General features: G+C 34.3%; 1 protein-coding gene across 1 annotated transcript in view; it reads right to left on the bottom strand.

The window, feature by feature from the left end:
- LOC145248989 (uncharacterized) overlaps positions 1 to 14,348 on the bottom strand; it is a 126,171-nt gene that overhangs the window by 67,895 nt on the left and 43,928 nt on the right. The window contains exon 5 of the mRNA XM_080110827.1: positions 13,930 to 14,067. Coding sequence (XP_079966953.1) covers positions 13,930 to 14,067 — 138 coding nt within the window. The remainder of the gene's footprint in view (positions 1 to 13,929; positions 14,068 to 14,348) is intronic.

Below are 14,348 nucleotides of genomic sequence, written 5' to 3'. Positions count from 1 at the left end.
TATTTATTACTTTTTCTAAATAAAACTTTGATAATTTTGAATTCAATTATTTATTGCTTTGTCTAAAAACTTTTACAATTTTTAGTTCAAGTAATATTTATTGTTTTGTCTGTATAAAACTTTGATAATTTTGCATTCAATTATTATTGTTTTGTCTAAAAAAAACTTTGATAATTTTGCATTCAATTATTTATTGTTTTGTCTAAATAAAACTTTCATAATTTTGCATTCAATTAATATTTATTGCTTTGTCTAAATAAAACTTTGATAATTTTTGCATTCAATTATTTATTGCTTTGTCTAAATAAATCTTTGATAATTTTTGCATTCAATTATTTATTGCTTTGTCTAAATAAATCTTTGTATAATTTTGCATTCAATTAATATTTATTGTTTTGTATAAATAAAACTTTGATAATTTTGCATTTAATTATTTATTGTTTTGTCTAAATAAAATATAGATAATTTTGCATTAAATTATTTATTGTTTTGTCTGAATAAAACTTTGATAATTTTGCATTCAATTATTTATTGTTTTGTCTAAATAAAACTTTGATTATTTTGCATTCAATTATTATTTATTGCTTTGTCTAAATAAAACTTTGATAATTTTGCATTCAATTATTTATTGTTTTGTCGAAATAAAACTGATAATTTTGCATTCAATTATTTATTACTTTGTCTGAATAAAACTTTCATAATTTTGCATTCAATTATTATTTATTGTTTTGTCTAAATAAAACTTTGATAATTTTGCATTCAATTATTATTTATTGCTTTGTCTAAATATAACTGATAATTTTGCATTCAATTATTTATTACTTTGTCTAAATAAAACTTTCATAATTTTTCATTCAATTAATATTTATTGCTTTGTCTAAATAAACCTTTGATAATTTTGCATTCAATTATTATTTATTGCTTTGTCTAAATAAAACTTTGATAATTTTGCATTTAATTATTTATTATTTTGTCTAAATATAACTGATAATTTTGCATTCAATTATTTATTGTTTTGTCTAAATAAAACTTTGATAATTTTGCATTTAATTATTTATTGTTTTGTCTAAATAAACCTTTGATAATTTTGCATTCAATTATTTATTACTTTGTCTGAATAAAACTTTGATAATTTTGCATTCAATTATTATTTATTGTTTTGTCTAAATAAAACTTTGATAATTTTGCATTCAATTATTATTTATTGTTTTGTCTAAATAAAACTTTCATAATTTTGCATTCAATTATTTATTGTTTTGTCTAAATAAACCTTTGATAATTTTGCATTCAATTATTTATTACTTTGTCTAAATAAACCTTTGATAATTTTGCATTCAATTATTTATTGTTTTGTCGAAATAAACCTTTGATAATTTTGCATTCAATTATTTATTACTTTGTCTAAATAAACCTTTGATAATTTTGCATTCAATTATTTATTGCTTTGTCTAAATAAAACTGATAATTTTGCATTTAATTTGTAGCAGAAGTAGCAATAACTTAAATGAGGGGAAAAAGAGCTTACCTCGGGTACGTCTGTTGTGTCACCGGTTGGGGGGAAAAGAGAATTCCAAGATGGCGTCCGGGGTTTTTTATTAGCATTTACCCCATGCAACTCTCGGAAAATCACGTTTCTTTCTCATGTGATTATGCAAATGGATAATTCCCGGCCACTATAAAAGCAGGAGGCTAGAGACGAGTCAGCAGTGTCCTGCAAATTGTGTGTGTGGGTGTTTCTGGCGATTGGAGTGTGTCTTCTTTTACCACGGTTATCACGGACAGGAATTCCCTCTCTTCTGGAGGTGGGTGATATTGACTATTTTGAAGTACTGTTGCTGACAGAACATTTATTTTTTTTTGCCTACTACATTTTTGTTTCAAGCTATTTCGGACCGAATATGGCGAAGGTGCGGATAAGCAGTGATATTATCAAGTCGTTCTCTGGCGAGGGAGACGTTGTAGCGTGGCTGGAAAAAGTTAGACTTGTCGCACAACTTCAGCAGGTGGATGACGTAGCGAGTCTGCTACCTTTATACCTGGAAGGCGATGCGCTGGCCCTCTACATGGAAATGGAGGAGGACGATCAAAAGAAAATAGACCAGATTGAGGCTCGATTAAAGGAGGCATTTACTGATGACGCGTTTGCAGCATATAGAAAAATAACTATGGTTAGATGGGCTGGTGAACGTGTGGATGTGTATGCCAACAAAATCAGGCAGTTGGTTGGATTGGCCGGATTCACAGGAGAAAGCTTAGAGAGAATCACAAAATTAATTTTGGTCACTGGATTCCCTGACACCATCTCAATTGCTCTTCAACAGGTGCCGAACATCAAAGCCCTGACCATGGGGGAGCTAATGTCGAGAGCGAGAATTTTGACGACGACTGGCGAACAAAATCAGGATGTGGTTGCGGCCACACGCTCACCCAACAACAGGGCCCAGAATAATCCTGTTAACGTGACCTGTTTCAAATGCAATGTTAAGGGCCACCTTGCAAGGGACTGTGGAAAACGTGGAACACAGTGTTACCGTTGCGGTGAGAGTGGACACTGGGCTCGGAACTGCTCGGGAAACGAGCAAGGGGAGGACGCATAAGCGCCAGTCTCCTTCCCAACCAAGATGTGAACACGACGCTCCCGGTGATAAGCATCCATGTTGACGGGACGCGATGTTTGGCGCTTATTGATACAGGATGCTCCAGGACAATTTTACATGCAGACCGGTGCCGGTCTTGGAGAAAAACAAACGTAAATGTCAACACAATTGGTGGAATATCCCATGCGTGCTGCGGTGTTGGAACGGTCTCTGTATCCATTGATGAAGGTGTGTCTGCCAGAGTCGATGTGTTGGTGGTGCATGGCAAGCCACTGGAATTTGACTTGCTTCTAGGGATCGACGCCATAAAAGCTCTAGGAGGTGTCGTTGTCAAGCCTACAGGATCAGTGCGGCTGGGCGCCAGGAAAAGTATTAAATGCGCAGCCATTTCTATCGATGAACCAGATTTCACTGCTACCTTTGACCATCAAAACCGAACGTGGACCGCATCGTGGAAATGGTCTGTGGACCACCCCCCTGAAAGGCTGCATAATCGAGTGTCAGAGTACCCAGTGCCAGCAGAAATTCGTGAAGGATACACGCAGGAGCTCCACACCTGGATAGATAATGGTTGGCTCGTGCCATACCCAGAGGATAAATTGGGACCCCCCAAAGGTCTAATTCCCCTGATGGCTGTGATACAGCAGAACAAAGCCAAAGTGCGCCCGGTGATGGACTACCGGGAGCTAAATCATTATGTAGACGCATTTACGGCCAACGCAGATGTTTGTGCGGCTAAGCTGCGTGAGTGGAGACAAAAAGGTGCTAACGTGTCTCTACTGGACCTCAGAAGAGCATACCTACAAGTCCGGGTCCATGAGACACTGTGGCCATACCAGACTGTGGAAATCGATGGGAAAAAATACTGTCTGACCCGTCTGGGGTTTGGTTTGAATGTGGCTCCTTTGATAATGAGAGCAATTGTCAGCGAAGTACTATCTCAGGAAGAAGTTATAAGCCGCGCAGCATCTGCTTACATTGATGACATTTTTGTCAATGAAGACGTGGTGCCCGCGACCCGTGTGAGAGAACACGTCGCGCAGTTTGGGTTGGAGTGCAAGAACCCGGAACAGTTGAAGGACGGTGCACGGGTGCTGGGATTGGCAGTCAGGATGGAACGCAATGAACTGCGGTGGAAGCGAGGAAATGGAATTCCGGAGGCTCCCAGTATTGTTACGCGACAAACAATCTTTTCCCTGTGTGGTCGACTTGTCGGGCACTTTCCGGTGTGCGGTTGGCTTCGTGTGGCTTGCGGAATACTCAGAAGGAGAGTAAGTTCGGTAACGAAGGGCTGGGATGATGAAGCAAGGGACGCCGTACTACATCGTATGATGTTCGAAACCTTAAAATCTGCGCAGCAGAACGATCCGGCACAGGGAAATTGGTGTGTGGACGGCAAAGAGCTGAATGTATGGGTCGATGCTAGCTCCCTAGCAATTGGGGCAGCCTTGGAGATGTGTGAAACTGTGTTGGAAGATGCATGTTGGCTGCGACCTGAAGATGACTCTCAACATATCAACTTGGCTGAACTGGATGCCGTATTGAAAGGCATCAATTTGGCTCTCCAGTGGCAGAGCAAGGTGCTACACATAAAGACAGATTCTGTTTGCGTATACCATTGGGTCTCGGACACGCTAACTGGAAAGGCGCGAGTATGCACCAAAGCAGCAAGCGAGATGCTTATTAGGAGGCGATTAAGCACTCTTAAGGAGCTCGTGAAAGAGTACGGGCTGACAGTGGATGTGACGCTGGTTCCATCAGCACGAAACATTGCTGACCGACCGACACGAGTGCCACAGCGGTGGTTTGAGGTAATGAAAAAGAAAAACGGTCTTGACCCAGTGATAGGCGCGGTCCACACAGACGAGCTGGATGAGAGTCAAATCATGGCTATTCACAAAGATAGTGGACATCCGGGGGGTGCGACGCACTACCTACTTTCTCAGGAGAAGATGTCCAACCACGACAAAAGCAACTGTCAGAACGGTCATACAGAAATGCGAGGAATGTCAGTCCATTGACCCAGCGCCAGTCAGGTGGGAAAAAGGAAAGCTGGAAGTTAACGAGAATTGGCAGAGAATTGGAATGGATATCGTGCATTATGGCACCTTCCATTTTTTAACTTTAACAGACTGTGGTCCATCGCGTTTCTCCATTTGGAGGAAATTGGCAAGGCAGGACTCGGCAAGCGTGATTCATCAGTTGGAGGCAGTGTTCCTCGAGCGTGGCGCGCCGCATGAACTCCTTTTAGACAATGACACAGCTTTCTGCAGCAATATGTTCCAAGCATTTGCATGTAAATGGGGAGTTCACTTGCGATTCCGTTGTGCATACGCTCCAGCCGGGAATGGCATAGCGGAGCGATGTCACCGTACAGTGAAACGAATAGCGGCTAGAATGTGTTGTCCCATACAGGAGGCTGTCTACTGGTATAACATCACACCAAGAGACGACACATCTCCCTCCACTGCGCCTGCCAACAGGATTTATCAATACAAAGTTCGAGTAAAGGAGACCAATCTTGCAACTGCGTCCCCAGGTCTCAAGAACAGCTTTTACCAGGTTGGAGATCGCGTATGGGTCAAAAGACCGCAAAATCGATGTACCACGAGGTTCGGCAAGGGTGAGGTGACCAAGGTGATCAGCCCTCAGTCGATTTTGGTGGACGGTGTGCCTCGTCACGTGAAGAATTTGCACCCTCGCCATTATGTTGTTACATCGGAGAAAGAGGGAGACTCAGACAGTATGATGTCTTCTGAAAAGACAGAGAGTATGATGCAGGACGACGGAGAGGATTTTGAGCCATATAATGTACATACTGAAGAAGCGGAGGAAGGACCACCCGTCTTGCCTTTACGAAGGAGTACCCGACAGAGACGAATACTGCCCCCCTGCCCTGATTGTGAAACACCGCCTATGGAGCAGACTGGTGGCAATAATGGCGATGAGGAGGATGGCAGGGAGGAAGTGCTGCCTCCGGTTCTTCGGAGAAGTACCAGACAGAGACGACTGCCCCCCTGCCCCGTTTGTGATCATGAGATCAGGGGGGAGTGTAGCATTTATTTTTTTTTGCCTACTACATTTATTGTTTTGTCTAAATAAAACTTTGATAATTTTGCATTCAAACATTTATTGTTTTGTCTAAATAAAACTTTGATAATTTTGCATTCAATTATTTATTACTTTGTCTGAATAAAACTTTGATAATTTGGAATGTAGAAGCCATCCGTCCAGTGGTTATTTAGACTATTAATTATGAACGAACTAAGAGTTACATTTTTATATATATATATAGACTAGCTGTACCCGGCCATGCGTTGCTGTGGCTCAGTTTGTTAAAATGGAACACATGTGAAAGTAGAGAAAAGTTTGATTCTTTTTTTCAAGAGAATGTACAAATTATTATTTTTTGTTTACAGATGTTAAGAAAATAAACAGAAAAATACTTCCATCATTAATTATGCAAAAAAATAAATAAAATGTTGATTTAATGTTTCGATATGCTTATAAATTACGATAAAACTTGCTGAGTATGCACTGTTTTACGGTTGTTGTAAAAAATGGAACGGAAACTTAAATTTTGCTTCGTTTTAATCTTTCTTAATTTTTTAATTGTGCCCCCCCCTCAAACGAATATAATCAAAACAGTAACATTCAACAATTGTACTTTATGTATATAAAACACAAAATATTTATTTAAAAAAAATAAAGTTAATAAGGAAAGGTAAATAATTCCATTTTTAAACGAAAAAGTCAGTTTGGTATATCTTTTTGTTATTTTTTACATAAGTCCAGCTTGAAAATGTCGCCATTTATAGGTTGTCGGGTACGTTTACAATGAATAAACACTCCAATCTAGTAAATGTATCAGAATTTTTGTAGGAATTTTTTACACCCCTATCACGAAACTGCGAATAAAATATAAAAATCTCGTAATTTCTCTTTTAAAAGTGGGTTGTTTATTTTCTTTATGGATTATACTTCGAAAATAAACTATTAAAGTTGTTTTAAAAGTAATAGAAATATTTTTTTTATTTTTTAAAAAACAGTAATGAATTTTACGAACTCAATATTTTTCAATTTTTAAACTTTAAAAATCTATCAAAATTTTTCTATTGATTCTATTTTTACGATATTTTCAGGGTCAATGTGAAATTTTATGCTCTTTCCAATAAACCGAATATAATATTTTTGACAAACGGTTTTTTTTTTATTCAGGCCCCCCCCCATTTTCAAGTGTCTAGTAAAAAGTAAATAATTTACACACCAAAGTTTTATATATCACAAATTGAAGAGAAAAGGTCAATAAGTAATATATTAAAATTTAAAACAAAAAAGTAGTGTTTTTTAGAAATTTACCTGTAAAGTTCAAAGTTTAAAACCTTTTTTTTTTAAACCACGTTGGTTGTTTTTTCTTTTGTTTTTTGTTTATGAAACCTTGGTCCTTGCTCCTTTAATAGGAAAAAAAATTAGGGCTTGAGTTACATTTTTCGAGTAGTTATAAGCTTGGAAAGACAGGAGGTAGAACAATTCATGCCTCCCATTTTGAAATGTCTATTAAAAAGTAAATAATTTATTCACCAAAGTGTTATATATCACAAATTGAAGAGAAAAGGTCAATAAATAATATATTCAAATTTAAAACAAAAAAATTTACCTGTAAAGTCCGAAGTTAAAACCTTTTTTTTTTTAAAACATGTTTTTTTTTGTTTTTGCTTTTTTTTAATGAAACCTTGGTCCTTGCTCCTTTAATTGGAAAAAAAATTAGGGCTTGAGTTACATTTTTCGAGAAGTTATAAGCTTGGAAAGACGGGGTGGAATTATTCACTATTTTTCACGAAATTTCTTACACACCTACCAATTTACCCATGTTAAGAACGGCTTTCGGAATAGACACCCCTAACCTTGCCAGAATACCCGAAAAGCTATAAAGTTGACGTGTCGAATGTGAACGATGAGTTGGACGTAATGTAAAAATGTACAGAATTTAAAAGGGAACGAAATTCAAATTTCCGTTCCATTTTTATAACCGTAAAGCAGAGCATTCTATGCAAATTTTACCTAACTTACTGCATTAATGCTACTTTTTTTAAGCAAGAAAAAAAAAAGGTAAATATCCAGATATGCTACTACAGAACACCGACCACTCTAATTTGTTTTTTTATAGGTAATTGAGGTCGCTGACAACAAATCTGATAGTGAAACTTGGGACAAATTTACCGTTTGCATGGTATTTACCCCTGAACCCACGAACTTCTTTCCACCATTTTACAGCTTCCGTTTATGCTACGCGCATGCACGCTGTAGCATAAACGACGGCTTCACCAAGCAAACTACGTTGGGGGGAGGGGATTTTTTTTTTCCAGGACATAGAATTTTCTAATTTTCAAAAATACATTATAGTGCTTTTTGGGTGGAAAATTTAAAATTAGCTGAAAAAGAAATAAAATAAGAAAAGGAAAGCACACCAAGTTGGAGTAGGGGGGTAATTTATCTGTTTTTTTTGGGTTTTTTTTACCTGGAACATAGAATTTTCAAATTTTCCGTAAGTAACGCACAGACATTTACCAATTAGAACACCATTTAACATTTTCCGAAGATTTTACTTTGTACATTGGGGGCGCAAGCAGGGGGGGATGTGATGTTGGGGTGTGCGCCCCCCCCCCCCCAATCACATCCCCCCCTAAACAAATTAGAGTGGTCGGTGTTCTGTAGTAGCGTATCTGGATATTTACCAAAAAAAATATTTAGGTTTGGCTATAAATTCCTAAACTCATTTCACCCTAAATAATTTAGGTGACTGAAATAGGAATCTAATTGAATCTTTAATTTCCTAAATAGTATGCGAGAATTCATTTTTCTTTGAGTTATATCGAATTCATTAATACGGACTTTAGGGGCTTTTTTCGTAATGTTACTGTAAAAATTATTTTTTATTGTTACAAATTACGATGCTTTAAAAAAAGCAAAAATAAATTCTTGTGTTTTTTATTTACTACTAAAAACCATAACTTTAGTAAAGGTATTTTTAGTTCAAACAAAATAAAACATTTTCACTAAGAGTTAAGTAAAAATAATTAGTTCATTATATTCTGCGATCATTATTTGAAAAATACTGTGATTTTCATTAAAATTCGTTAATTTCCTGATTTTTGGTGAATTTTTAAGTAAAGGGAGGAGTCAAAATGTGTATACACTTTGAGCGTCGGCATTCATTTTGTGTGTACCTACCAAGCGACCACGAGTGATTAATTTAAATTAAATTTCAATCACATGGTTACATTATCAATAATCATGTAATTAAACCCATTGAAAATTTACCGATATTGTAAACACATTCTGTTTACATTAAGCCTGTAGTGTTTTTTTAGTGATGCAATGTTGTCAACTGAGATTTAAAAAAACCCGCGAGATCAGGAGAATCCTACAATAAAAAAATTATAAGTATAGTATATTCAATATATAAAATGTTCCGTGTTTTCTCACTATATGTTTCTGGAATTATATTGAAGCGGTTAGCTCCCCAGAAGGCTTACATATTTTATCAGCTAGTTTTGCCTGTTTTTTTTCAGAGAGGGTATTTTTTTTTTCAGGAAACAAATCATAAACTCAAACTTTTTATAATAAAAGTTAAATTGAAATATACTGCAAATTAAACATCACAATAATGGTGCAACATATTTTGAAATTAGAAAAATAAAAAACAAAAAAACTTTGTTTTAGCATAGCAAGCGACAAACTTTTTTTTTGGCCTTATATAATAAAGAAAAGATGTGTAAATTAAAAAAATTTGGAAGATAAACAAATGAATTATGGGGTTTGTATTACTGTACACATAGATTCGAAAAAGTTATCAAAAAAACAAATATATAACAAATAAATGTTATCAAAGGGAAGAGAAGTTACTTTTCTGTCAAACTGGATATATTTTTTGTGTTTTTATTCAATGTAACATATTTATTCAGCTAAAAAAACATACAGTGTTTACCGATGTATTGGAAAATTCAAGATTTAGTAGAAAAGTAACTTATCTTGCCTTTGATAACATTTATTTGTTATATATTTGTTTTTTGACAACTTTTTCGAATCTATGTGTACAGTAATACAAACCCGAATTATGCTTCTTTTTTTTTTTTTTTTTTTTTTTTTTTTACTTATCGAGTTAACAGAAAATGAAATCTTTCGTCAATTCGTGGCTGTGAAATGAATCGCACCGGAAGTTCAGTTTTATCAACAGAACAGATTCGCAGTAACGGTTAAAAAAATATTTATTTTATTTAATATTTTAATAATTCGCGAGGTAAATTTATTTTAATAAATAATAACATAAAAACATACCTCGACTCTAAAGATGGGTTGTCTGAAAGTTTCAAATAAATTGGTAACGTAGAAATATGGTTTTATTCGTTTGTAACGAACCAAATTTACATTTTTATATATATAGATATATACATACACATATCTGTATATAAATATATACATACACATATATATATATACACACACACATACACCTCTATATATATACACACACATCTCTATATATATATATATATACACACACACATACACATCTATATATATATATATACACACACACACATCTATATACATATATACACACACACACCCACACACATCTATATATATATATACACACACACATACACATCTATATATATATATATATATACACACACATACACATCTATATATATATATATATGCACACACATACACACATATATATATATATATATATATACACACACATACACATCTCTCTCTCTATATATATATATATACACACACATACACATCTATATATATACATATATATATATATACATACACATCTATATATATATATATATATACACACACATACACATCTATATATATACACACACATACACATCTATCTATATACATATATATATACACACATCTATATATATATAGACACATACACATCTATATATAAATACATATATATATATATACGCACATATACATCTATATATAAATACACACATATACATCTATATATAAATACACATATATATATACACACATACACATCTATATATATATATATATACACACATCTATATATACACACACACATACATATCTATATACACACATCTATATATATATATACACATCTATATACATATATATCTATATGCACACACATCTATATACATATACATCTATATGCACACACATCTATATACATATACATCTATATACACACATCTATATACATATACATCTATATATATCTATATACACACACATCTATATGCATATCATTATGTATATATATATATACATATATATATATACACACACACATCTATATACATATATATATATATATATATATATATACACACACACATCTATATGCATATCATTATGTGTGTGTATATATATATATATATATATATATACACATCTGTGTGGCACTATTTCTTTGTGCCACTGTTTTTAACACGCTGTACAGCATAGTCGAGTGATAATTTAGCCATGAGCGTAGAGATACAAAGAAATCCCTTCCCATAATTCCCTTGCTATCTTTCTGTCTCTTTTCTGCATGACCACCATGCAGTGAAGACGCATATTCTGTCTCTCAGTAAATGAGGCGGGGGGGGGGGGGACACCCCCACCCTTCACACTAGTTAGTTAGGTTAGTTAGCTTTGAAAAGCCTATTGTCCAGTTTTAAATTGTAAAAGTTTTTTGTAATATATACCATATCTCTAATGTAAAATAAATAGTTATGTTCCATATATATTACAATTGTGTTGCGTGTCATCTTTCTGATAGTAGCCCCCTACACCAAAGTGGCAATGTGCCTTGTTTGGGATGAAAATGTAATAAAAAAAATAAAAAGAATGCCACCAAGGGTGAATAGGTCAAGACGTTTCCTGGGAGAAGTAGGAGCCATACAGCACATCCAACATCTAAGGTACGCTTTTCTTCTAATAAACCGTAACGACGGCCATCTTCATATCTTCCCGAGACCACTTTAAGACATTTAATATAACACGTTTGTCGGTCATACACCTCAGTGACCGGCTGATAGTGGTATATATATATATATATATATATATGAACAAATGATTAATAAATTTGGACCATTTGGAATTTACCCATTGGATTGAAATTTTAAATTTTACCGTTTTGGATTTTACCATTCTTGGATTTTTACCCTTCACCGGACTATCCATTCATGTGAAATCTTTTTATCATTTTTCTTTTGCATCCTGTTCCCCTTACCTCACCCTTTTTTTAACCAAGTAAGATCTTTGACTTACTTGTAGTTTCATTAAATACTTTTATATGCAAAATCCGATCCTGCATTTTGCTAATTCCTGCCCTCTGATGAGAAGAAGAGTATTTCTTCGAAACTCCGCGGATTAAGGACTATCCACTTATCTTGTGTTTCCTTTTTTAAAATTAAATATGTTTTTAACTCTTTTTCAAGATGTTTTTTAACATGTTTTATTAATCATTTGTTCATATTATAAGCTTTATTTCCTTTTCGGTTTTATTGAACTTTTACATCTGGCTGAGTTTATTTTACTTGTAAATATTAACTCTTTAATATTTATAATATATTTTAAGTTTACCATTTTGATTACCTTGGTAAACTTATTGTAATTTTTATATATATATATATATATATATATATATATATATATATATATATATATATATATATATATACACACACACATATATACATGATGATTGCTACTTCTTGACAGAAGTTTGCCATCTTAGTTTTACGTGGTTTTCCGGCTGTGTGCACGTAGATGACTCTTTAATCCTACTTTAGACCTACATAAAAATTCACAAATGTGGCATAAAAACTGTCCTTCTGGTGAAGGTGATCGCATGGTAATATAGTGAATCCTGGAATACAGTGTCAAGCCACTTTTAGAATTGCAGATTAGACCACACATATGACAACTTTGCATTGCCAGGTGTGCTGTAGGAGCTTCCTCATAAGATTGTTGTCCATGTCTTTGATTATGTGATTTCATATGATTAAAAAACCAGCTTTTGACAGAAAGTATCTGCCACGTACAGTGCACTTTAGTTCCTGTTGCAATTTCTGACATTATGTTATCATCCTGCTTTCTTAATGACATCCTGCTTTCTTAAAATGCGTTTTAAGACAGCAAGCTCTACACAGCACTATTCAAAATCTTACAACTTTCTCTGATGGTTTTCCTCCACAGTGATTGATCTTCTGCGCGAGTTTCCTCGGTTATGTACATCGATCTCAAGTATTTTCAAGTTGTTTTTCAGAGAATCCTTATACCTTTTTCTTAGTTTGTGCTGTAGTTTTTTACCTCCATCTATCTCGCCATAAAACAGTTGTTTTGTCCTCCATCCTAACCAAGTGTCCAATCCAGCGCATTTGATTTTGATTATTTTTATTTCGATACTTTTACTACTTGATTGCATCAGGTGCTAGAGTCCTCCAGTTAATATTAAGTTATTCGGTGGTCAAGGTCTGGTGTAGACGTGTGTTAAAAGCACACAGATGTCTTAGCGTCATACTGTGCTTTTCCCAAACAAATCAACCCCACATGCATGATGTGACCATTGCCATGCAGACAGGGTTCTGATGAACAGCGAGTGTCCTGCGCCGTATAACATATATACATACACACGCATACATATGCATACACATATATTTAAACAAATGTTAAAAACAACAGAGCTTTTTTTCAATTTTTCTGTAGATCAAAAGAATTAATTCAAGTTCCATATGTAGTTTTAAGTTGACCTCGGTGGTACTTTTCATCTTTCCAAGAAGACATCATCAGAAAGGATGCGTTATTATTTGCAAATAGGGCTGGTAGTGTTTTTTTTTTTTAATAGTAGCAGCAGTGAATGCATTCAAGGCTCTAAGCGCCCAGTGTAGAAGTGTGGCATACCAAACTCTAGTCAGTCCTGGATTACGTAGGGAGAGGAGATTACGACAAGCATTTGAGTGTGTTTTGGCTGGATTGGTTTGTTAAGGGCAGGTTTTTATGTTTTAATGTATATAGCTTAAAGTATTTTTAACTTCTTCGTGTTGGTTTTGTGATGTATTATTTGTGTATTGCTGACTAGAATTCCCCTAACGTCAAAGGATGGGCAGTTATGTTTTTTTTTGTAAATATTGTAATATTCAACAGAGTGTTAGATTTCTGATCCCACAGTTGGAGATTACATTTGATTTGTAATCCACTGCTGTGATTAAACAATATATGTAAAAAATAAACGTGGCAGGTAAGGGTTACAGTACTATTCAGTAAATATTCCTACCTTTTTGACAATCATATCCTAAGTATCCAAGTTCACATTTTCCATCATTACATGTTCCATCAGTTTTACGACATTTATAGCTGTATTGGCAATGACAGGTTCCTTTACAGTTATAGCCAAACCTACCTCCTGGACATTCTGGAAATAGACAAAAGTAAATAAATATAAAATTTATTAACAAAAAATAATTAAAAAAAAACTGTTCATTTATCAGATTCTGTAGTGGAATATAAGAATGATCTTAATACGAGTTGAAAAGAAAATGACAAAATAATGGAAGTGGCTGTCTGTTAATGTCAAACTATCCAACTTTCACTTCCTGGCACGCCCAATTAATTTGGTGTTTAATAGTCTTTTTTATAAAATGATTAAAGAAGAATAACTGTTTATAACAATCTTCATATATAAAATATCTATAT

The sequence above is a fragment of the Euprymna scolopes genome, chromosome 27, assembly GCF_053919585.1.
Source record: "Euprymna scolopes isolate OS-2025 chromosome 27, ASM5391958v1, whole genome shotgun sequence".
Classification (NCBI taxonomy): domain Eukaryota; kingdom Metazoa; phylum Mollusca; class Cephalopoda; order Sepiida; family Sepiolidae; genus Euprymna; species Euprymna scolopes.
Note: the sequence above shows the minus strand (reverse complement) of the source record. Positions and strands in the feature narration are given on the sequence as shown.